This window comes from Anthonomus grandis, chromosome 14 (assembly GCF_022605725.1).
Source record: "Anthonomus grandis grandis chromosome 14, icAntGran1.3, whole genome shotgun sequence".
Classification (NCBI taxonomy): Eukaryota; Metazoa; Arthropoda; class Insecta; order Coleoptera; family Curculionidae; genus Anthonomus; species Anthonomus grandis.
In genome coordinates, this window is record NC_065559.1 from 9790391 (window position 1) to 9815103 (window position 24713).

Sequence of the window (24713 nt, forward strand, 5' to 3'; positions counted from 1 at the left end):
AAATTGTTAGTTTAGGGCTTACTTTAAAATTTGCCAATAATCGTTTTAGGAAAAAAAATTGTACGGTGGGAAAAAACCAGTTTTCTTTTGTTTTTCCCACATTTTTACTATAGTATCGCGGGTTCTGTAGCTTTGATTCAATTCGTTTATGGTTTCTTTTATTCCTTATTCTTCTCCTGTCAATTCTTTTTATATCCAGTTACTATTGGTGCTCAAAAATAAAACTGAAAAATCAAAAAAATCCACGAAAAAACCCGGTTTTCTTATCCCCAAACATGAATTCTTATGGGACCTAATCTTTCTATTTATATTGTGGCACTCGTATGGATCGTGGAAAAATTTGTCATTAAGCTTTTTTACTAGTTTTTGAATGGTCTTTAACCAGAAAAAAGAAATTTTGAATTCGGAGCATATTTTGAAAAAATGGTCATTTTGACCCGGATTTTGTTCGAAAATCGAAAAATGCAAAGAAATAGGTTTTCCGTTCATTTTAGAGTCAAATCGGTAATAATCTTTTTTAAAGGTACTCTAAAGTAGTACAGGATAGGAAAATAAAAAATTAAAATTTTGCCATAGGGCTCTTGATAATTCGATATTTATGTTTTACAGTTTTTTTCAATTTTCTCCGATTCTATATTAGCTAGAACCAATTCGTTTTGACAGGCGAATACCTCTTAATATACCCAAGAACTTTTATTTAATACAAAAAGTTATCAGAGTTATAGTTTATTTATAAAAAAATAAAAACCATTTTTTCGAAATTTTTCGTGGGTATACCCCTTTCGATTTTCGACCAAAAAAAAAATTATTTTTTTATTGGGCTTTTTTACTGGAAATTGTTAGTTTAGGGCTTACTTTAAAATTTGCCAATAATCGTTTTAGGAAAAAAAATTGTACGGTGGGAAAAAACCAGTTTTCTTTTGTTTTTCCCACATTTTTACTATAGTATCGCGGGTTCTGTAGCTTTGATTCAATTCGTTTATGGTTTCTTTTATTCCTTATTCTTCTCCTGTCAATTCTTTTTATATCCAGTTACTATTGGTTCTCAAAAATAAAACTGAAAAATCAAAAAAATCCACGAAAAAACCCGGTTTTCTTATCCCCAAACATGAATTCTTATGGGACCTAATCTTTCTATTTATATTGTGGCACTCGTATGGATCGTGGAAAAATTTGTCATTAAGCTTTTTTACTAGTTTTTGAATGGTCTTTAACCAGAAAAAAGAAATTTTGAATTCGGAGCATATTTTGAAAAAATGGTCATTTTGACCCGGATTTTGTTCGAAAATCGAAAAATGCAAAGAAATAGGTTTTCCGTTCATTTTAGAGTCAAATCGGTAATAATCTTTTTTAAAGGTACTCTAAAGTAGTACAGGATAGGAAAATAAAAAGTTAAAATTTTGCCATAGGGCTCTTGATAATTCGATATTTATGTTTTACAGTTTTTTTCAATTTTCTCCGATTCTATGATAGCTAGAACCGATTCGTTTTGACATACGGATATCTCGTAATATTCCCGAGAACTTTTGTTTGAAACAAAAAGTTCTCAGACTCACAGTTAATTCAGAAAAAAATAAAAATCATTTTTTCGAAATTTTTCGTGGGTATACCCCTTTCGATTTATGACCAAAAAAAAAATTTTTTTTTATTGAGTTTTTTTACTGGAAATTGTTAGTTTACGGTTTACTTTAAAATTTGCCATTAATCATTTTAGGAAAAAAAAATTGTACGGTGGGAAAAAGGAAGTTTTCTTTTGTTTTTCCCACATTTTTACTTATATCTCGGCTTCTATAGCTTCGATTCAATTCGTTTATGGTTTCTTTTATTTCTTATTCTTCTCCTGTCAATTCTTTTAATACTTTATTACTATTGGCTCTCAAAAATAAAACTGAAAAATCAAAAAAATCCACGAAAAAACCCGGTTTTCTTATCCCCAAACATGAATTCTTATGGGACCTAATCTTTCTATTTATATTGTGGCACTCGTATGGATCGTGGAAAAATTTGTCATAAAGCTTTTTTACTAGTTTTTGAATGGTCTTTAACCAGAAAAACGAAATTTTAAATTCAGAGCATATTTTGAAAAAATGGTCATTTTGACCCCGGATTTTGTTCGAAAATCGAAAATTGCAAAGAAATAGGGTTTCTGTTCATTTTAGAGTCAAATTGGTAATAACCTTTTTTAAAGGTACTCTGAAGTAGTGCAGGATAGAAAAATAAAAAATTGATATTTTTCCATAGGGCTCTTGATAATTCGATATTTATGTTTTACAGTTTTTTGCAATTTTCTCCGATTCTATAATAGCTAGAACCGATTCGTTTTGACATACGGATACCTCGTAATATTCCCGAGAACTTTTGTTTGAAACAAAAAGTTCTCAGACTTACAGTTAATTCAGAAAAAAATAAAAATCATTTTTTCGAAATTTTTCGTGGGTATACCCCTTTCGATTTTCGACCAAAAAAAAAATTTTTTTTTTATTGAGTTTTTTTACTGGAAATTGATAGTTTAGGGCTTACTTTAAAATTTGTCAATAATCATTTAAAAAAAAAAAAATTGTACCGTGGGAAAAAACCAGTTTTCTTTTGTTTTTCCCACATTTTTACTAATATCTCGGCTTCTATAGCTTCGATTCAATTCGTTAATAGTTTCTTTTATTACCGATTCTTTTCCTGTCAATTCCTTTTATATTTTATTACAATTGCTTTTCAAAATAAAAATGGAAAATAAAAAAAATCGACATAAAAACCTAGTTGTCTTATCCCAATACCCTAATAAATGGGACCCTCTTTTCCCTTTATCTTGTGGCACGTATAAATCGTGGAAAATTTACTTAATAAACTTTTCTACTAAGTTTTGCATGGCCTTTAAGGTAAAAAAAGAAGTTTTGAATTTTAAGCATAATTTAATAACGCAAATAAAATTATTTTGAATTCAGCGATTATCTGCATACTTTGGTGAATACGCCATAACTTTCATCAGTACGACAGTGAATTAATTGATGAGTTGATTCAGCATATCCACCCTAGATGTCGCTAAAGAATTAACATTAATATTTTTAGTATATTTTTTTTTATCTTGGATGGCCTTTTTAATAGAAAGGTTTACTTTACTTACACTCATGAGACCTAAACTTTTTTGCTCTTGGTTTAACCTGGCTTTTTAGGGCAGAGCCTATTCCCTTCACCAAAAATGTAGGAAATAGAGAAAATAATATTGTCATTTGCCAATAACGACCTTTATTCTCCTTAATGTTTTTAGGCTCTAATGCTACATAACATACAATCATAATTTTTAATGAAGATATTACGTGTGTGTCTATATTATGTGTTATGCTTTAATACATGTTGTCCTTATCTTAATAAAAAAAATTATATATGTACATATAATTTCTGCATATTCTATGTGAAGTATACAATTATTATTTAAATAATGTATAAAACTAATTAACTTAATAAGATTACAAAAATATTTATTACATGTCAAACCTGTATACAACTGAACTTTGTCATGATTATTTTTTATGTGCTCATATGAAAAACTTAATTTTAACTTCTACACTTTTTTCTTTCACATCCTCCAGTTTTTTGCGGCAAAATGAATTTTAGCTCTGCTGTTGGTGCAAAATTGAAATCATGACCCTTACTGGAATTTGACACCGGCTCACCTTCTACAAAATTGTTGACAGTGTTTCTGTTTGAAGTACCATGCTTCAAAGAAGTGGACGAACTTGTACTGGGTATAGATATGTTTGTACTAAGCAATTCTGTATTTACCTTGAAAAAAATCAAGCTTTGAAATAAATAAAAATAAGTTGGAAGTATATACTTACCTAGGTTTTTGACAATTTCTTTAATTTCTCCTTGGTTAAACTCTTTGCATGTGGAAAAGTAGTGAGGCCATTCATTGTATTTTTGTCAACAATTACATACCAATGCATGGACTGAAGGTTTTTTATCCATTTGCCTACAAGGAACAAAATTTATAAATTACCTCATTTAGGTATTAAAAAAAATGAAAGATTTAGTAAAAATACCTTAGTACCTATTCCTTGGCAAAGATATTCATTTTTCTTTTTCCAGGGGCTCTTTTGAAAATTTAAAGATATGACAGGTCCGTTTTTCGCTATGATGCTTTCAATCTGGTGCAAAACACATAACCTTTGTTGGTGTAGTCCACTAAAATAACAAAAACAAAATCAAATATAACAATCAAAACATTATGACATAACCTTAAAATGTATGTATTTTCATAAATTTCAGGATTATTCACTAAAAATTGGTAATTATGAAACTGAATTAAAAAAAAAAACTTGTATGTGTGTAATTGTGATACTTACATTTTATTTTCATATAGGAAAGTAAGAAAGATGCGGAGACTTAAAAATATCTTCCAACATTTGTTTGGATTTTGGGAACTTCCGTTGCCGGTGGCGTTTATGCTTGTGGGCCGGAAAGTGACATTGAAATGACAAGTGAAAGTCTCTTTGTCTTCTTTTTTTTTTCTTCGATTTTATGGCTTAAGCCCGATAGCAACCAACGTGAGTCAGAATTATGCAAAAACATGTTAAGGTGGCTTTACATAAAGGAATTAAGCTGTTTACCTTCCAAACAATACCAAAGTTGTTAATTCGTTTTTTTAGGCATAATTAACAATTAAATTGTAAATAATGGCTAAGAGTTAAACGATACACTTTATAATATTAAAATTAATAATAGACAGAATTTTATAACTTTTATTGCTACAGAATAGATGTAACTATTTGGTAGTATAGTACTTTTTTCAATCGGACCAAAGCAAATTTTTTAAATTATTTCCAATGTTGATCTGGTTTACGATTTTATTACCGATTCATTTTAGAACCCTGACATAATTTTGATATATGCAGGTTTTGAGAATATTTTCTACTAAACTAAAATTAAAGAGCGGAGCGTATTGTAACACATCATGGTTCTCTGAAGCATGATACCCAGAAATAAGTTAGTAATATTTCAATGAAATTTATTTTTGATTATAATATATAATAAGACCTTTCCTTTTCTCTCTGTATTTACTAAAGATTGACGAAAAACAAAGAAAAACACAAAGTCACGGTCTCACAACATGTAATTAAACGGGCTACACGTGTTTCGCTCTAGTTAGAGCATCATCAGTTACAGCATAAGTGTGTGGAGGATGGCTTCTAAAGGCCTGATGATGCTCTAACTAGAGCGAAACACGTGTAGCCCGTTTAATTACATGTTGTGAGACCGTGACTTTGTGTTTCGTCAATTTTGTATGTTGGTCTCTTAGAGAATAATGGATGAGATTTTTGGATTTATTATAGATGTTAATGTTTTCCAAGTACTAAAAAAAGATAAAGTTGGGTAGAGCACCATGCCGAGGCTAAGGTTTGAACTCAGAGCCTTATGAGGATACGGCAGGTCTCTTCCCCACTGCGTGTTTAGGGCACTCCTTGGATAATTTTGGAGATTTTTTTTTTGTAGTACTGACAAAAATTTTTAAAATTTCTACTGGTCCCCACGGACTAAAGTAGACGCGAAGCGTCTACTTGTTACAATACGCTTCGCGTATTGTAAGAACGCACCGACAAAAATTGGCGGAGGTTCCGACTTTCGACACAAAAACGCTAATAACTTTTTTTCTATGGCGAATTTTTCTTTCGGGTTTTTACCGTTATATGTAGGAAGGATGAGAGTATATAACGGTGAAAAAAATTTTTCGCCACGCCCACCCCGAAGGGGTGGGCGTGGCAAAAAACGGTTTTTTGACGAAAAAAATTTGATTAAGTCGTTGTGGAAAACTGACCGGGCCGATTTTTCTGAAACTCATTGACGTTAAAGGCCTTTATATAAAGCAGCTCCTAAAGGGCGCTTTTTAAGATAAACCCTTTAGAAGTCGGATTTTTCTGTGAATGAATTTTGAACTTTTTGCGCGGTACCTCGCGGACTTAAACGGCCGTGGGGCCTAAACGGTAATGTTTCCGATAATGCGAATAAAACAGCCCTTTTCTACGTAAATGTAGCTTTCTTTTTTATCTTAACTATTTTTTTCCAAAAGAAACTCCTTCCGAGATAAACGAGCTCAAACTTAAATTTTTTTTTTTCGAAAAAAAAAAAAGTGAATTTTTCGAGAAATAAATTTTTTTCTACTTCTAAAAAATTTTTTTAATTTTTTTTGTTTTCACCGTTTGAAAGCTTAATCCTTTAGGATTAAATAGAGGTATTATTCATGGTGCTACGTATTATACGGGGTGAGCTGTGTTAACAAATATAAACCCCTTTTTGAGCCTTTTTTTGACCGTTTTTTTCTACTTTTCTTAATAACTCTTTATTGGCGGCACCTACAAATTTCAAACTTTCAGCATTTTAAGAACTTTTTAAATCCTATTTTTCGACATAGTCTACAGTCTTCTACGTAGAGCAGTTTTTGCTCTACACCTTTTTTTAACTTTGACGCTTTATACCGGCATACCTATGACACCTACGGAAACCATTTTTTTTCTGAAATCACCGGACACTATCTGGCTATAATCCACTAAAAACCGTTTTTCTTCAAATGTTACCGTTTTTCCGCAACGAGCTGTTATTTAAGAAAAACCCCCAAAAATAAGCCGTTCCAATCAACCAGTCATACCCTCGAGACACAGGGAGCCAGCTCATGGTACAATAACGTTGGCGGTCCAGCACCAAATTGACCCAATGTAAAGGCATACGGACGACGTCACTATCGAGTCGCACATGGCCAGATGACGTAAGCGCGGGGTTTTCGGGGTATTGTGGCGGCAAATTCGGCCCGTTTGCGCTACGAGTTAGAGTAGGAAAAGCGGTTTGAGAGAAGGATGGAGGATGTCTGGCAACAATTATAAACGCGTCGTGTTCGTCTCGTGACGTCATGAGTTATTTTATTAATGAATATTATTAGTATTATGGGGACAATTTTACGCGGTTTCTTGATAAATTACTGGGATAAATAAAATGAATATAAATATTAATAAATATATATTTGAAATATACAGAGGGTATTGATATTACGGAACATTTATGAGGATAATAATAGTATGGAAATAGAATTATACCGGGGGTTTTAAGGTAGAGGGCATAAATAAGGAAAATAATATTTATAATTATAGTAATATTAATCTACAGGGTGTTTTAAAGTTTAAGTGCATTAATAAGGAGAATATTATATATAATAAAAGTAATATTAATCGTCAGCATATTTTAGGGTTTTAGTGCTTTCATAAGGAAAATATTATTTATAATTATAGTAATCGTATTATAAAGGGTGTTTTAAGGTTTAAGGACATTTACAAGAAAGATAATATTTATAATAATAGTAATAGCAGCATAAAGGTTAAGACAAGGTATAAATATCTGGAAAAAAAATAATAGTAATAATAGTTTTATTTTAGTTAGGGTTCTTTTAGTGGGGGTTGCTAAATTGGTAATAAATTTATATAAATAGTTTATCAATTTAGAAAAAAAAGACATTGATGCGGTGTCAAAAAAAGGTGTATTTTTTGTATTATTTTACTATATTACTGATATCACGGCTTTTATAGCTTCAATTCAATAAGTTGATAAATTTTTTATTCGTTTTCTTTTCTTTAATTTTTTTTTATTTTATTATAATTGCCTTTTAAAATAAAAATTAAAAAAAAAAACAAGAAACAAACCACTTTTTCTTATTCTAATACATTGCTTCTTATGGGACCTGATCTTTCTCTTTAGATTGTGACACTCGTATGAATCGTGGAAAAATTTGTCATAAAAATTTTTTTTTTTATTGAGTTTTTTTACTGGAAATTATTAGTTTAGGGCCTACTTGAAAATTTGCCAATAATCATTTTAGGAAAAAAAAATTGTACGGTGGGAAAAAGGAAGTTTTCTTTTATTTTTCCCACATTTTTACTTATATCTCGGCTTCTATAGCTTCGATTCAATTCGTTTATGGTTTCTTTTATTTCTTATTCTTCTCCTGTCAATTCTTTTGATATTTTATTACTATTGGCTTTCAAAAATAAAACTGAAAAGTCAAAAAAATCCACGAAAAAACCCGGTTTTCTTATCCCCAAACATGAATTCTTATGGGACCTAATGTTTCTCTTTATATTGTGACACTCGTATAAATCGTGGAAAATTTTGTCATAAAGCTTTTTCACTAGTTTTTGAATGGACATTAACTAGAAAAAAGAATTTTTGAATTCGGAGCATATTTTGAAAAAATTGTCATTTTGACCCCGGATTTGGTTCGAAAATTGAAAATTGCAAAGAAATAGGGTTTCTGTTCATTTTAGAGTCAAATTGGTAATAAAATTTTTTAAAGGTACTCTGAAGTAGTGTAGGATAGAAAAATAAAAAATTGACATTTTTTCATAGGGCTCTTGATATTTCGATATTTATGTTTTACAGTTTTTTTCAATTTTCTCCGATTATATAATAGCTAGAACCGATTTATTTTGACATGCGGATACCTCATAAAATTCCTGTGAACTTTTATTTGAAACAAAAAGTTGTCAGAGTTACAGTTAATTTAGAAAAAAATAAAAATCATTTTTTCGAAATTTTTCGTGGGTATACCCCTTTCGATTTTTGACCAAAAAAAAAATTATTTTTTTATTGAGTTTTTTTACTGGAAATTATTAGTTTAGGGCTTATTTTAAAATTTGCCAATAATTATTTTAGGAAAAAAAAATGGTATCATGGGAAAAAACGAGTTTTCTTTTGTTTTTTCTACCTTTTTATTAATATCTCGGTTTCTATAGCTTCGATTCAATTCACTGATGGTTTTTTTTACTCCTTTTTCTTCATCTGTCTACTCCTTTCATATTTAATTAGTATTGGCTTTCAAAAATAAAACTGAAAAATGGCAAAAATCCACGGAAAAAGCCGGTTTTCTTATCCCCAAACATCAATTCTTATGGGACCTAATCTTTCTATTTATATTGTGGCACTCGTATGAATCGTGGAAAAATTTGTCATAAAGCTTTTTTACTACTTTTTAAGTCGTCTTTAAGCAGAAAAAAGAAATTTTGAATTTAGAGCATATTTTGAAAAAATGCTCATTTTGACCCGGATTTTGTTCGAAAATCGAAAAATGCAAAGAAATAGGTTTTCCGTTCATTTTAGAGTCAAATCGGTAATAATCTTTTTTAAAGGTACTCTAAAGTAGTACAGGATAGGAAAATAAAAAATTAAAATTTTGCCATAGGGCTCTTGATAATTCGATATTTATGTTTTACAGTTTTTTTCAATTTTCTCCGATTCTATGATAGCTAGAACCGATTCGTTTTGACATACGGATATCTCGTAATATTCCCGAGAACTTTTGTTTGAAACAAAAAGTTCTCAGACTCACAGTTAATTCAGAAAAAAATAAAAATCATACCCCTTTCGATTTTCGACCAAAAAAAAAATTTTTTTTTTATTGAGTTTTTTTACTGGAAATTGTTAGTTTACGGTTTACTTTAAAATTTGCCATTAATCATTTTAGGAAAAAAAAATTGTACGGTGGGAAAAAGGAAGTTTTCTTTTGTTTTTCCCACATTTTTACTTATATCTCGGCTTCTATAGCTTCGATTCAATTCGTTTATGGTTTCTTTTATTTCTTATTCTTCTCCTGTCAATTCTTTTAATACTTTATTACTATTGGCTCTCAAAAATAAAACTGAAAAATCAAAAAAATCCACGAAAAAACCCGGTTTTCTTATCCCCAAACATGAATTCTTATGGGACCTAATCTTTCTCTTTATATTGTGGCACTCCTTTAAATCGTGGAAAATTTTGCTATTAAGCTTTTTTACTAGTTTTTGAATGGTCTTCAACCAGAAAAAAGAAATTTTAAATTCAGAGCATATTTTGAAAAAATGGTCATTTTGACCCCGGATTTTGTTCGAAAATCGAAAATTGCAAAGAAATAGGGTTTCTGTTCATTTTAGAGTCAAATTGGTAATAACCTTTTTTAAAGGTACTCTGAAGTAGTGCAGGATAGAAAAATAAAAAATTGATATTTTTCCATAGGGCTCTTGATAATTCGATATTTATGTTTTACAGTTTTTTGCAATTTTCTCCGATTCTATAATAGCTAGAACCGATTCGTTTTGACATACGGATACCTCGTTATATTCCCGAGAACTTTTGTTTGAAACAAAAAGTTCTCAGACTCACAGTTAATTCAGAAAAAAATAAAAATCATTTTTTCGAAATTTTTCGTGGGTATACCCCTTTCGATTTTCGACCAAAAAAAAAATTTTTTTTTTATTGAGTTTTTTTACTGGAAATTGTTAGTTTAGGGCTTACTTTAAAATTTGTCAATAATCATTTAAAAAAAAAAAATTGTACCGTGGGAAAAAACCAGTTTTCTTTTGTTTTTCCCACATTTTTACTAATATCTCGGCTTCTATAGCTTCGATTCAATTCGTTAATAGTTTCTTTTATTACCGATTCTTTTCCTGTTAATTCTTTTTATATTTTATTACAATTGCTTTTCAAAATAAAAATGGAAAATAAAAAAAATCGACATAAAAACCTAGTTGTCTTATCCCAATACCCTAATAAATGGGACCCTCTTTTCCCTTTATCTTGTGGCACGTATAAATCGTGGAAAATTTACTTAATAAACTTTTCTACTAAGTTTTGCATGGCCTTTAAGGTAAAAAAAGAAGTTTTGAATTTTAAGCATAATTTGAAAACGCAAATAAAATTATTTTGAATTCAGCGATTATCTGCATACTTTGGTGAATACGCCATAACTTTCATCAGTACGACAGTGAATTAATTGATGAGTTGATTCAGCATATCCACCCTAGATGTCGCTAAAGAATTAACATTAATATTTTTAGTATATTTTTTTTTATCTTGGATGGCCTTTTTAATAGAAAGGTTTACTTTACTTACACTCATGAGACCTAAACTTTTTTGCTCTTGGTTTAACCTGGCTTTTTAGGGCAGAGCCTATTCCCTTCACCAAAAATGTAGGAAATAGAGAAAATAATATTGTCATTTGCCAATAACGACCTTTATTCTCCTTAATGTTTTTAGGCTCTAATGCTACATAACATACAATCATAATTTTTAATGAAGATATTACGTGTGTGTTTATATTATGTGTTATGCTTTAATACATGTTGTCCTTATCTTAATAAAAAAATTTATATATGTACATATAATTTCTGCATATTCTATGTGAAGTATACAATTATTATTTAAATAATATATAAAACTAATTAACTTAATAAGATTACAAAAATATTTATTACATGTCAAACCTGTATACAACTGAACTTTGTCATGATTATTTTTTATGTGCTCATATGAAAAACTTAATTTTAACTTCTGCACTTTTTTCTTTCACATCCTCCAGTTTTTTGCGGCAAAATGAATTTTAGCTCTGCTGTTGGTGCAAAATTGAAATCATGTCCCTTACTGGAATTTGACACCGGCTCACCTTCTACAAAATTGTTGACAGTGTCTCTGTTTGAAGTACCATGCTTCAAAGAAGTGGACGAACTTGTACTGGGTATAGATATGTTTGTACTAAGCAATTCTGTATTTACCTTGAAAAAAATCAAGCTTTGAAATAAATAAAAATAAGTTGGAAGTATATACTTACCTAGGTTTTTGACAATTTCTTTAATTTCTCCTTGGTTAACCTCTTTGCATGTGGAAAAGTAGTGAGGCCATTCATTGTATTTTTGTCAACAATTACATACCAATGCATGGACTGAAGGTTTTTTATCCATTTGCCTACAAGGAACAAAATTTATAAATTACCTCATTTAGGTATTAAAAAAAATGAAAGATTTAGTAAAAATACCTTAGTACCTATTCCTTGGCAAAGATATTCATTTTTCTTTTTCCAGGGGCTCTTTTGAAAATTTAAAGATATGACAGGTCCGTTTTTCGCTATGATGCTTTCAATCTGGTGCAAAACACATAACCTTTGTTGGTGTAGTCCACTAAAATAACAAAAACAAAATCAAATATAACAATCAAAACATTATGACATAACCTTAAAATGTATGTATTTTCATAAATTTCAGGATTATTCACTAAAAATTGGTAATTATGAAACTGAATTAAAAAAAAAAACTTGTATGTGTGTAATTGTGATACTTACATTTTATTTTCATATAGGAAAGTAAGAAAGATGCGGAGACTTGAAAATATCTTCCAACATTTGTTTGGATTTTGGGAACTTCCGTTGCCGGTGGCGTTTATGCTTGTGGGCCGGAAAGTGATATTGAAATGACAAGTGAAAGTCTCTTCGTCTTCTTCTTTTTTTCTTCGACTTTTATGGCTTAAGCCCGATAGCAACCAACGTGAGTCAGAATTATGCAAAAACATGTTAAGGTGGCTTTACATAAAGGAATTAAGCTGTTTACCTTCCAAACAATACCAAAGTTGTTAATTCGTTTTTTTAGGCATAATTAACAATTAAATTATAAATAATGGCTAAGAGTTAAACGATACACTTTATAATATTAAAATTAATAATAGACAGAATTTTATAACTTTTATTGCTACAGAATAGATGTAACTATTTGGTAGTATAGTACTTTTTTCAATCGGACCAAAGCAAATTTTTTAAATTATTTCCAATGCTGATCTGGTTTACGATTTTATTACCGATTCATTTTTTAGAACCCTGACATAATTTTGATATATGTAGGTTTTGAGAATATTTTCTACTAAACTAAAATTAAAGAGCGGAGCGTATTGTAACACATCATGGTTCTCTGAAGCATGATACCCAGAAATGAGTTAGTAATATTTCAATGAAATTTATTTTTGATTATAATATATAATAAGACCTTTCCTTTTCTCTCTGTATTTACTATAGATTGACGAAAAACAAAGAAAAACACAAAGTCACGGTCTCACAACATGTAATTAAACGGGCTACACGTGTTTCCCTCTAGTTAGAGCATCATCAGTTACAGCATAAGTGTGTGGATGGCTTCTAAAGGCCTGATGATGCTCTAACTAGAGCGAAACACGTGTAGCCCGTTTAATTACATGTTGTGAGACCGTGACTTTGTGTTTCGTCAATTTTGTATGTTGGTCTCTTAGAGAATAATGGATGAGATTTTTGGATTTATTATAGATGTTAATGTTTTCCAAGTACTAAAAAAAGAAAAAGTTGGGTAGAGCACCATGCCGAGGCTAAGGTTTGAACTCAGAGCCTTATGAGGATACGGCAGGTCTCTTCCCCACTGCGTGTTTAGGGCACTCCTTGGATAATTTTGGAGATTTTTTTTTTGTAGTACTGACAAAAATTTTTAAAATTTCTACTGGTCCCCACGGACTAAAGTAGACGCGAAGCGTCTACTTGTTATAAGTTCGCAAGGTCGTAATTGGCAAATAGTTGAAATTACGTTGCTCATCTTCATTTTTATAATTAGCGCGAATTGTTATCTTAAGATTGATATAAATTTTAATATAAGTTCATTTTTGTTAATAAAACAGTATTGAGTTCTACACCCAGTAGTCTTTCATTGCTCAACCTACTACGGCTAAGCCACCTTGTCTTAACCTATATTGAGGCTGCTGTAGGGTAGTAGGGAAAAAAAGGTTTAGGGAAAAGCCCTAGATCTTTTCTAGATCCGGGCTGAGGGTCATGTTTATATTTGTTTCAGCCATGTCGAATAAATAGAATGATAGTATAGTGTGACTTCCGTCTCCCTTCTGCACCGCAGTGTGAAAGCCGTTGAAACTGCTACAGTAGCGCCTCCCACCCGTTTTGACGCCTCTTTCAATGTTCTAAGATTAAGATAAAGATAAATATTTATTTTATTATTTCTTAGTTTCAAGAAATTTTCGATCTACATATATAGGTAGCTTAAATCAAAAGAGACCAGAGCTCTATTTGAATCTGCCCTGTCACTCTCACATCTTTTACTGTATTTAAAATATAATAATTTTTTATCTATACCCTAATCTAAATTAGATTTTTTTAGGCCTTTTTCAGAAAGCTCTGTGCCAAAGCGGATCTGCCTTAAGCAGCTGGGCATATGGCTATAAGATGGTCGATCAGCTAACCGAAGCGCTTAATCTAGATAAAGTTAGTGATAAGGACTTGTTTAATTATCTTACAAATGCTCCTGCAGAAGAAATATTTAGGGCCCAAAATTATATTGATAAGGTAAAAAAAATATCAATTTCTATATTTAATAAAATAAATTAATTGTATTTTTGAGATCAGAAAACTATCAAATGTAACCGTCACCGTTTCATAGGAGCAGTGGTAGAGCCCTCTGGATACACGGGACAAAAGTTTTTTTCGGAGCATCCTGTAAAACTATTATTATCTGGAAGATATAATAAGGTGCCAATGATAATGGGATATAATTCTGGAGACGGTAATTTTTCAGTTCTTTTATGGAAATTAAAAGCTTTTGAAAATATTTATTTGTTTTAGGCATGATTGTAGATGGAATGGTTGAGCCAGAAAAAAATTATATTTACTGGACTGATAAAGAGTTTAATGTTCCTGGTCTATTAAATTTAGAAAAGGGAAGCCAGTTATCTAAACAACTGGGTGATGAAATAATCAGGTTTTATTTCGGAAACGGCGACATCTCTAGGGAGACTCATTTAAAAGAATTTTATGACGTATGTATCCAAACGGGGGTATTTAATTAATTCATTTTTAGTAAATCATATTTAGTTAATTTACTATTCATATGTTAACTATACTTATGAGGTGAGATTTTATTATGACTTTTATGACTAGGCAAAGCAATTTCATTCTCTCCTCTGTAACTTAAGGCCTTGCGCCAACTGCAAAAAAATCAACTCACTCATTGCACCTTAATTTTTAATATTAGGAGATAGGTGTATCTGCAAAACAAATTGCTCTTTACTTCTCTTATCTGCCCCACTTAATCTCCGTTCACTATTTTCCGATTTTCGAATCAAAGACCACCATCGACCGAGCGTGCATATAACATACTCATAAATCTTCTTGAGCGAACATACAGAATTTGAGTTGGGTAAGTGGTAATAGAGACCTAAAGAGTTTCATATATTTTCTAAAATTTTAATAAAAGGAAATCTTTAAATTTTACTTAATTGAGGATCAAAAAGTGTATTGTTTCGCAACCTGCAAAAATCTCTAATTTTACGTAAAAAGTTATTGGTGTTGGTGTCCTTTTAGATATATTCTTTCAGATATCTGTAATCAGCAGTGTAGCGGTCAAGCTTGTGCAATTGAGGAGTGGTTACGTTTTTAAAACCAGCAAGGGGTTAAACCATTTTACATCAGATAAATATACTAATAGAGTTGATAATTAAGAATATAGCTTATTACATACTTATGACTTAAAACTAGATAAAACTGCAAGTAAGCAAGAACAAAAAATTGATATAAAACATTATTTAATTAATTTATAAAACAATTTATTTTATATTTATAATATAGGGCTCAATAAGAACGCAAGATTTGTATTCCACGCCATGTTTAATAGTCACATCATTATGACGTAATAGATCGAAACTTTACAAATGCATCCCGATGAGTGAAAGTTTAATTGCCACTCTTCGTAAAGGATGTCGATAGAAAAAATATTTCAAATTCATCTACTGTGAAGAGAATAATTAAAAAATTTGAAAATACTGGTTCGGTTAGTGCTGTAAAATGCACGACACGAGCTCGTAGAGGTTGATCTGTTGGTCAGGACAAAACATAATGACCGTTGGCAGTACGCGAGAGTGTGATACAAAGACCAGAGACGTCAATTTGTCATCGAACACAAGAATTGAAGATTTGAAAATTCTCACTAAAGATTTACAGCTGCATGCCTACAAAAACCAACTGACTTAACAATTCTGCCGGCAGACCATGAAGAGCGTAAGCATAAGAATTCACCAATTGGATCTTTAATGATGAGGCCTATTTTCACCTCGATGGCTTCATTCGTAGGGAAAACTATAGTATTTAGGGCTTAGAAAATCCACGAATGATTAATTAGAAAGCAATGCGTCTACAATGTGTCACTGTATAGTGTGGATTATAGTCTGGAGAAATAATTGGACCGTTTTTCTTCGAAAACAAAGAAGATAATGCAGGTGAATGGCAAGCGATATCGTGTTATGATAACATATTTTTTTGTGTCTCATTGGTTTATGCCAATAAGCTTGCACCCATCGAAGCATTAAAAGCTGAAATTAGTCACTGTATCAATGAAATACTACCACATGTATACTACAATAACGTTATTAAACATTTAGTCAAAAGGGTACGCATATGCCAAGCCATAGCACCCATTTACAAGATATGTTATTTCATACATAATTCCCAAATTTATAATTTTTAAATCAAAAAATATTTTAATACTTGGCTACAGAAAACCATGTTTTACTGAACACTGAAATCTTGTGCTCTTGTTGAAACACTCTTTATAATATATTTAGAATTATTGATATTAAGGCATAGTTTTGGAGACTTGTATCTTTGATAATTGGTTCATCTTGAAATATCTCTGTACTCCAGAAAGCGGTTTATGCTTAACAAATCGGTAACTTTGTACGTTGTTCAGTAACAAAATCAAATTTCCGTATATATCTAATTTTAGCATAGCTAACCGTTAATTAATTTAAAGCCAATGACGAATTTTCATCTTTTTTTTATGGTATACACAAGCACAAGAGGAAAGTCCTATGTCACTCTTGGAGTGATGCTTGCGCGAAGATATTTGTGGGCATTTATCTTGAATCGCTGTAGGTTGTATGAATCCCGATACAGCGACGTCCTTGGGGTAGGCAGGTGGACTCAATGTTGATGAGCCGCAACTGCTAGACGCGTCCTTCTTGCCGGAACAGCCCTGGGTGGAATCAGGCCTGCCAGCTCAGAGGGGCACTTACCGTGATAATAACGGTAGAATAAACAGAGATCAGCCATTTTTCTCCTGTGCTCCAGACTATCTAGACTCTATGTCAGTTCTGGTTTGTCGATAAGACGAATAGCTCTCTTCTGTATAGAATCCAGCAGGTTTAAACTATGCTTGGGTGCAGAGCTCTAGACATGCGAGCAATACTCGAGGGAAGGGCGTATTTGAGCCTTATAAAGAGTCAGCAGCTGTTCTGGTGTATACAGTTTTTTCGTTTTGAAAAGCACTCAGAGTTTTTTGGAAGCCGCCCTGGCGACCTCGGCAACGTGGTCATGCCAAGACACACTGTTGGTGACCTCGACTCCTAGAAGATGTAAAGATGATTTCATTGGCAATGTTTTCCCTGCCATAACCAGCTCCGGGCCACCAAGGTTAGTCTTCATCGTAAATACTGCATCCTGCGTTTTTTTAGCGTTAAAATTGACCAAATTGTTATCGCCCCACTCCAAGATTGCTCTAATATCGTTGTTGGTGGAAGCTACTTGTTGCTGCCTAAGATTCTGAGAACTTGCGGTTGTCGTTGGTTTGGCGGACTTAAATGTGGAAATAAGTGTGATATCGTCCGCAAAGCTGTAGATTGGATTGATAGTGGTTCCTAGCAAATCGTTGATATATACCAAGAAAAGGGTGGGGGATAGAATGCATCCTTGAGGGACTCCAGCGTTAATGTTAAATTTGTCGGAGAGGTATCCATCGACGGCTACTTGGATTGTTCGTTGTTCAAGAAAACTTTTGATCCAATTCAATAATGAGTTTTGTATGCCGATTGAGGAGAGCTTGGTTAGTAGTCCCTCATGCCACACTCTGTCAAATGCCTTGGAAATATCAAGAGCGACTGAGCGGGACTCGCCGTGCTTCTCCATGGCCTCCGTCCACAAGTGTGTGACGTAGGCCAGAAGATCGCCGGTGGATCTAAGCTTTCGGAAGCCATATTGATGATCGCTGATTAGTCCAGATGATTCCAGATATCTTAACAGTTGTTGGTTGACTGCTTTCTCCATAATCTTCAATATTACTGGAACTAGTGCAATCGGGCGGTAATTGGAGGGCATCGTCTTCTTACCCTTTTTGGGTACAGCTTGCACTCGAGCAGTTTTCCAGCTTATTGGAAATTGGCCCTGCTTATACGATGCCGTGAACAGTCACAACGTTTTAGTATTAGGGCTGGAATTCCATCGAGTCCAGTAGCTTTGTTGGTGTCTACGCTTTTAAGAATTTTATTTATAATTCGTTGGGGAAACGAAATTTCTCCCATCGATGAATGCACCCTTGGCAAATATGGCGGTGTTTTGCCTGGCGAGTGCAGAGTAGAATTGGACGCGAAGAGTTTACCCAGTAAGTTGGCTTTTTCCCTTGCTGTTACCGCGATAGAACCATTATCTGCTATTAGGGGTGGCAAGGCCGACTTAGCAAATCCTTGACTAACGGCTTTCGATACCGACCAGAAAGATCTTGTTCCATTTGGGCAGTTTAGCAGTTTGTTTTTGATCCTGTTGTTGTGACTCTCTTTGCATTCATCAATAATTCGCTTGCACTTATCTTACATGTTTTACACCATTCAAAATGGACCATGCATGCTGTTCTGGTCATTATCAGCCTCATAATTTTTAAGTGATAAGCTAGTATGACACGATTTTATTCAGATGTGAAATTGGCAATGTTGTTTACAGAAAGCAAAGAAAGTTGCGAATTGCAGTGTCAACCTTAACACACGCTCGAATCGACTGATACCTCTTTAGAGATTTAGTTGATAGTTTACATTTTGAAAAGTTTGAGATACAGGGTAATAAATTGTAATAATTCGTAATTTTACTTCAAAAGTTCAAAATGAACGGTATTTTTTTAACATCAGATTTGTATATTGTGTATTTACCAGTGGCGAAGCGTGAACTTTTTTTTTCGGGTAGACAATAAAAATCGTTAATTAGAAAAAAATGTGCATTCAATATTATTCACTTTAATGAAATAAAGAATGAAAGCGCATGAAATATTAACTCAAAGAGAAAAATTATGTAGTGATATAAAAACGAAAAAAATAATTACTACTAGCATTAAAAGATAGATAGATAAAAATAAATACTACTTACAAAAAAACACAACTAAAATACAATTGCCAATATCGAACAGTCGTTCATAAATATTCACTAAAAAAAACTTTTCTATACACCCAAAAATAAAAATTCTAATTATTAAATTACTATAGCACGCGCCCCCAACAAATGCAAATTCATCAAAACGAAACAAAACTGAAGATGTATTGCGGCCGACCAGATCAAGCGAGTCCATAAACAATAACCCTCAACAGCATAATAAAATAGCTGGTCGACTTCGATAGACAAAAGCTCGAATGTCTTTCCCGCGAGTAAATTTTGCATACGTAATAGCGTTGATTGAATATTTGGGTATATCCAAAATATTCAATCAACGGTAATAGGCTGAATGCTGATGCGGCGGGACCTCTGTAGCCTGCTTGATGCGTATTTGGTTCGGTTATATGCTCCAAATTTCGGAAGACAAAATTATCAATGTATCTTCCTGGGGCTCGTATACATTAATTGGGTGTCAAACCTGTATTTTTATCTTAATCGGTGCGGCAAGCGGGGCGCGCCTTCGGATTAATCATGTTTAGATACTATATAATATTAGTAAAGATAGCGACTACGTTCTGTGTTCATTTTTTTTTTAATTTTAATTCAACAATTACATGAAATAATTACGGGATAAATTAATGACAAATAACTGGATAATTTTGGGTAGACAGTGTCTACCTTGTCTACTCGTACGCTTCGCCACTGGTATTTAGTTATTAATTCTAACAACAAGCTATATATTAATGTTAATCAGACATTCTAAGGCCGAACGTTAGGTGGCGGCGCACATAAGTTTTGACTCGATGCGTAAGAGAAAACGCTGTAAATAAAAACGCTGAATTCGCTATATCTTTAAAACGAGCAAAGATATCATAGTCCGGTTGTCACAATAATTTTGCAAATTTCATCGGCTTTTCAAATATGAAGTTAGAAATATACTGTTCAGTTTAAACTTTTCATGTAAAATAAAAGTAAAACTGGAATTATTACAAATTGCGTCGTCTAGCTCTTTTATTAGGAGCTATACTCATAGAGAAGTAATAAAATCGGACATTTAAAACAACTACATTGATCTTGCAAACAAATTTTAAATTGCTAAAATCGAAAAAAGTGCTTTATAATTTATACTGGTTTAAATGATTACACATTCAATAGCTTCCCTTACCTCTAATATCATTCGTAGGTCAATGAGCCTTAAACCAAAATGACAGAGATTTTTTTAGGCTTCTTAACAGTATTCTCAAATGTATAGGTTATATGAGTTTTCGGGAAAAAAGACCTTTTTCTTATTTTATTTTTAGTTTCGCCCTCTAGCAATAAAATACGAAACTTGAAAATAATTTCCAGAATTTTCTCACGGCTACTTTTATAATAATAAAAAAAGTTCTATTGTTGCCAGTTCCGATGTTGTTCTGAGATATAGCCTCTTACCCCGCTTATATGCTCACCACCCTGTACAATTAGGCTAATGCCTTAAAGGATCTTTAAACCTTTTTATAAATCAGAATTTGGTATTTTCTACTACCAGTGTATTTTCTGTCTTTGCTTGTAGATTGAATGCTTATCTCACAGTTCATAGTTGCACTTCTATATACGTTATGAAAAATAAATCACTTCATTAGAAAGTAGTTTTTTCAATGTAAATATTTAAAATATTTTTAAATACAGAAAATGCTAAAAAATGTGCACTATTTTATTTTACAGATTACTACGGACAACTCATTTCTAAGGGGCATTTTTATGTCAGTGCGGCAGCATTGTAGAACCTCCAATCATCCAATTTTTATGTACCGACTATCCCTAGAGTCTGATATTTGCTTTTACAAACAACTTTTGGATATCCAACTACCTGGTAAGAGAGTTTTAAGTAAAATATCAACTAATAATAGTATATATTTAATTAACCTTAATTAAATTTAAGGTGTGTGTCACGTAGACGAGTTAGGCTACCTGTTCAGAACAATACTAACACAAATTCCAGAACCTAACAGCATTGAAGATCTTACCCAAAGAAGAGTGTGTCGAATGTGGACAAATTTCGCTAAATATGGAAATCCGACTCCGGTAAAAGATCCACTTTTGGGTGCGATTTGGGAACCGGTGACTAAAAGCAATCACATTCCGTTTCTGGATATTTGGGAAGACTTAAAAGTCGAGTATAATCCTGAAATTGAACGAATGATGTTTTGGGATAAGATTTATTCAAATGGGGTTATGGTTTCAAAGTTGTAATTATTAGCTTTAATTGAACTTTTATGTGATTTAAATAAATTGTTTGTACTGTAATATTTAAGTAATAGTATTGAATAGTTTATATATTTTAGACTATGTAAATGTGAATTAAGTCTAAAACATATAATATCCTTTACAATAATGTTTTTTTATAAAAAAACGTAATGTATGATATTTTACTTTTTTAATTAAAATCGCACATTTTTATTGTGTTTCGTGTTTCGGTAACTTGTTTCATAATGATTGCCATCATATTGTAAAAATTTAGATTTTGATAAACTGTATACATACAATCTGCCACTCCATTGTACGACGTCTATGCACTTTCTAAAGTCTAGTTGCAAAAAGAAGTTTCTAATTCAAAACTCTTTTTAAACACATACAGTGTAAATCGAGGTGATCGCGATTTCCAGGATGCTACTACTGAAGGAGGTTTCGCTTAGTTATTAATAATAAACTAAACTCAACACTTGGGAATATGTCAGATCTCAATTCAAAATTATCATTAATTTATATCGTTGGTTGTTAAATAAGACTACTCGATTATTGTCTTGTAACTATTTTTGTAATCAAAATATCAATTTTAATAATATATCATGACTAATTTGTAAAAGCTCTTGCTTTGCAAACGGTAATATTGGGTGATTTTAAGCTGTAAGTAAAAAAAATGGTTCTAAGGACGCCACCTACGAATATTAAGGTAAGACCTCCTTTAACCCTGCCAACGTAATCCCATTTGTGGGAATAGTAAGGAAATTAAATGCTTTTTATTAACTTATTTGCACTCTTAAACCTATTTAAACCTAAATTTTAAGTTAAAAATCTTAAGTTCAAACTCTAACAAAAAAAAGCAAACCGTGTTTCCTTCAATAAGGAATCCAAATGCAGATTCACCGGAACTCAAAAAAAAAACAAATTAAATATTTAAAAAATTACGTATTGTCGAGAACCTAGTAACATGGCGCTTCCAGACAATCTAATGACTGACTTTTTACAAGATGAAAGTTTATTTACTTAATTTAAAAGGAAAAGGTCTATACTGAAAAATCATAACATAACTAAATAAGTCCGGGGAATCTATATTGTTAAGAAAATAAGGTAAATTAAAGCTACAGTAATTCCCTCTGATCTGAACAACTTACTGTCAACTGCCAAGCTGCCTAATAAGGTCACCATAATAAGGTTACAGGCAATGAAAGACCGAGTTTAATTATTTCCAAACAAACTAATGAATAACATTGACAATTAAAAATGAGAGACCAATATAAATGGTGAAGTCATAAGATTACCAAGTAAGTTACTATAGAAAGAAGGTAACAAAATATGAAGAAAATCATACAATCGAGGTGACAGAGAATATGAAAATAATACAATTAATAAATGAATTCATTCATAAATAACAAAATCTATAGTTAACTTACAAACCAAAAATTTTAATTTAGTAAGTAAGTACCCTTAGAATATTGAATACACAAAATCAAATCCTTTAGGAGCCTTTTTCATTTCTTTAACATTTGTCTTTTTAAATAATTTTTACAAAAAACTCTTGGTTTGCAGAGATTTGTAACTACCATAAATTAATTTAATTATTTATCAATCTGGAGAAAAAATTATTAAAATTCCTTGAAAATTCTAGGAGATGCAGGCATTATAACGATTAAATAACAGCGGACGCGGACTATAAATAGGTTCCTGGCAAACGACATATGCTGCGTTCTTGATCTTGGTTGCTGGATATTGATTGGATGCTAGCTTCACACACAATGCAAAAGTATTTAGGAAAAAAAACACAAAGTGGAAACATTGGATACATGCATTGTAAATATATCAGGCATTTCACGCTGCCAAGTTGCTTTTTTTTCATTGTTATTAGGAATATTTTTTTATTTTGAAAAGTTGGTTAATCAGTCTCAAAGTGCAGATGGCTACCTAAAACCGCGGTAACGTAACCAGTACCAGTTATGCGCACTAGATATAATGAATAGTACTAACGATTTGTATATTCACCAATTTGTGAGTAAAAATTAAACTTTAATATTGATATTTTATAATTTGTTTTAAGGAACTGTACTATACAAGATGAGCAGAAGTAGAAGGTATGCTTTCTGCTAGAATAAGGCGATGAATAATAAATCAAAAAGAAACAGCACACAAAAATTACCGTAAACATAGAATAGATTATATCTTTCAAATTTGTTAATATTCTTAGGAAAAACTAGAATCAAACCCTGAACCTACACCAGTTCTTCTAATCAAACCAAAAATCAAGTCAAATCAAACCATTGATATTTCTAAAACTAAAGAAGTGATCTGATCACTGCCTCAAAAAACTTAAAAATAAAAATAACTAACTGCCGGTATAAACCAGATTCCCATATTTATCGTTAAGGACTGCATTCAGACCTTTACAGCACCTCTATGCTTTTTTTCCAACCTCTCTATCATCTCTAGGATTTTCGAATAACTTGGTAAACTGATCAGGTTACACCAGTTTTTAAAAAGGGAAATGAATCCAAATTACTTAATTATAAGGCTATTTTTTTTTGTAATTTATTTTAAGTAATCGAAATATTCATTTACAATCAAATTAACTCTCAAATAAACCTATTTATTTCTTCTAACCAACATGCGTTTATAAAGAATAGCTCATACATCACTAATTTGGGATGTCTTTCTCAGTTGAAATGCTCCACTTTTGCTAATCAGGGACAAGTCGATGTAATTTATGCTGATTTTTGAAAGGCATTTCATTTTTTGATCAAATCGACCTATATGTTTTATTACAAAAGTTGAAATATTTAAGATTCTCAGAAAACTTATAAAACTTCCTTGATTTTAACTATCTGAAAGACCAATAAGATTTAAATTCTCAAAGTCTGTTCTTAAATCAGGAATTTCTCAGGACAAAAATTTGGATCCTTTATTATTTTTGTTATTTATAAGTGATTTAGCAGAATGCCTTAGATAGCAGAAGTTCCTGCGTGCTGAGTCCTTAAAAATCTACTGTCAGGTTTCTACTATTTCTGATTGTCAACAACTATAATGTCAGTTGAACTTAATGAAAGAGTGATGCCAAATAACTTATCGACAAATAAATTTTAAAAATTTTAGATTTTTTATAGTTTCTCATTCCAGAAAAAAGAATATAATAAAACCTCTTTATCAAATTAATTCTCATGAAGTAATAAGATGCACTATTGGCATTACTTCTGAGCAAGCTTGAACATTTCAAATTACTTACTCTTTTAGCTTTAAGGTAACTTGGATTCATAATAAAAAACTACGGAGCATGTAAAAATCTAAAGGTTTCTAAAGTCTTATTTAATTATTTTGTAAGCTCAAAATTAAAATATTGTATTATTGTTTGGCATTCAAACAGGATAGACTTTATTGAATAAAAGAAACATCTCAGGCTCTTCTTTTAAATAGATTTAATATGATTACTTTAACTAATGGCAAAATATTTATTGCCCTATCAATTTTACATAAGCTTTGCTTG

General features: G+C 31.6%; 1 protein-coding gene and 2 long non-coding RNA genes across 5 annotated transcripts in view; 1 reads left to right on the forward strand and 2 right to left on the reverse strand.

Annotated features, from left to right (window-relative positions):
- Window positions 1-21426, forward strand: part of LOC126744448 (juvenile hormone esterase-like) — a 34469-nt gene extending 13043 nt beyond the window's left edge. For both annotated transcript variants that reach the window (XM_050451880.1, XM_050451879.1), the window contains exons 6-10: window positions 13962-14146; window positions 14207-14363; window positions 14423-14616; window positions 20687-20834; window positions 20904-21426. In XM_050451880.1, the coding sequence (XP_050307837.1) occupies window positions 13962-14146; window positions 14207-14363; window positions 14423-14616; window positions 20687-20834; window positions 20904-21214 (995 nt within the window). In that variant the 3' untranslated portion in view covers window positions 21215-21426. The remainder of the gene's footprint in view (window positions 1-13961; window positions 14147-14206; window positions 14364-14422; window positions 14617-20686; window positions 20835-20903) is intronic.
- On the reverse strand, window positions 3496-4504 carry LOC126744450 (uncharacterized). The gene is made up of 3 exons (XR_007663186.1): window positions 4038-4504; window positions 3834-3967; window positions 3496-3777 (listed from the first exon to the last, which is right to left on the reverse strand). It is a non-coding gene; the product is annotated as an uncharacterized LOC126744450 (long non-coding RNA).
- Window positions 11005-12145, reverse strand: LOC126744449 (uncharacterized). Of its 2 annotated transcripts, none has more exons than XR_007663185.1 (3): window positions 11827-12145; window positions 11615-11748; window positions 11005-11558 (listed from the first exon to the last, which is right to left on the reverse strand). It is a non-coding gene; the product is annotated as an uncharacterized LOC126744449 (long non-coding RNA). The 2 variants fall into 2 exon arrangements; XR_007663184.1 differs by having other exon boundaries at window positions 11819-12145.
- Window positions 21427-24713: the final 3287 nt, after the last annotated feature.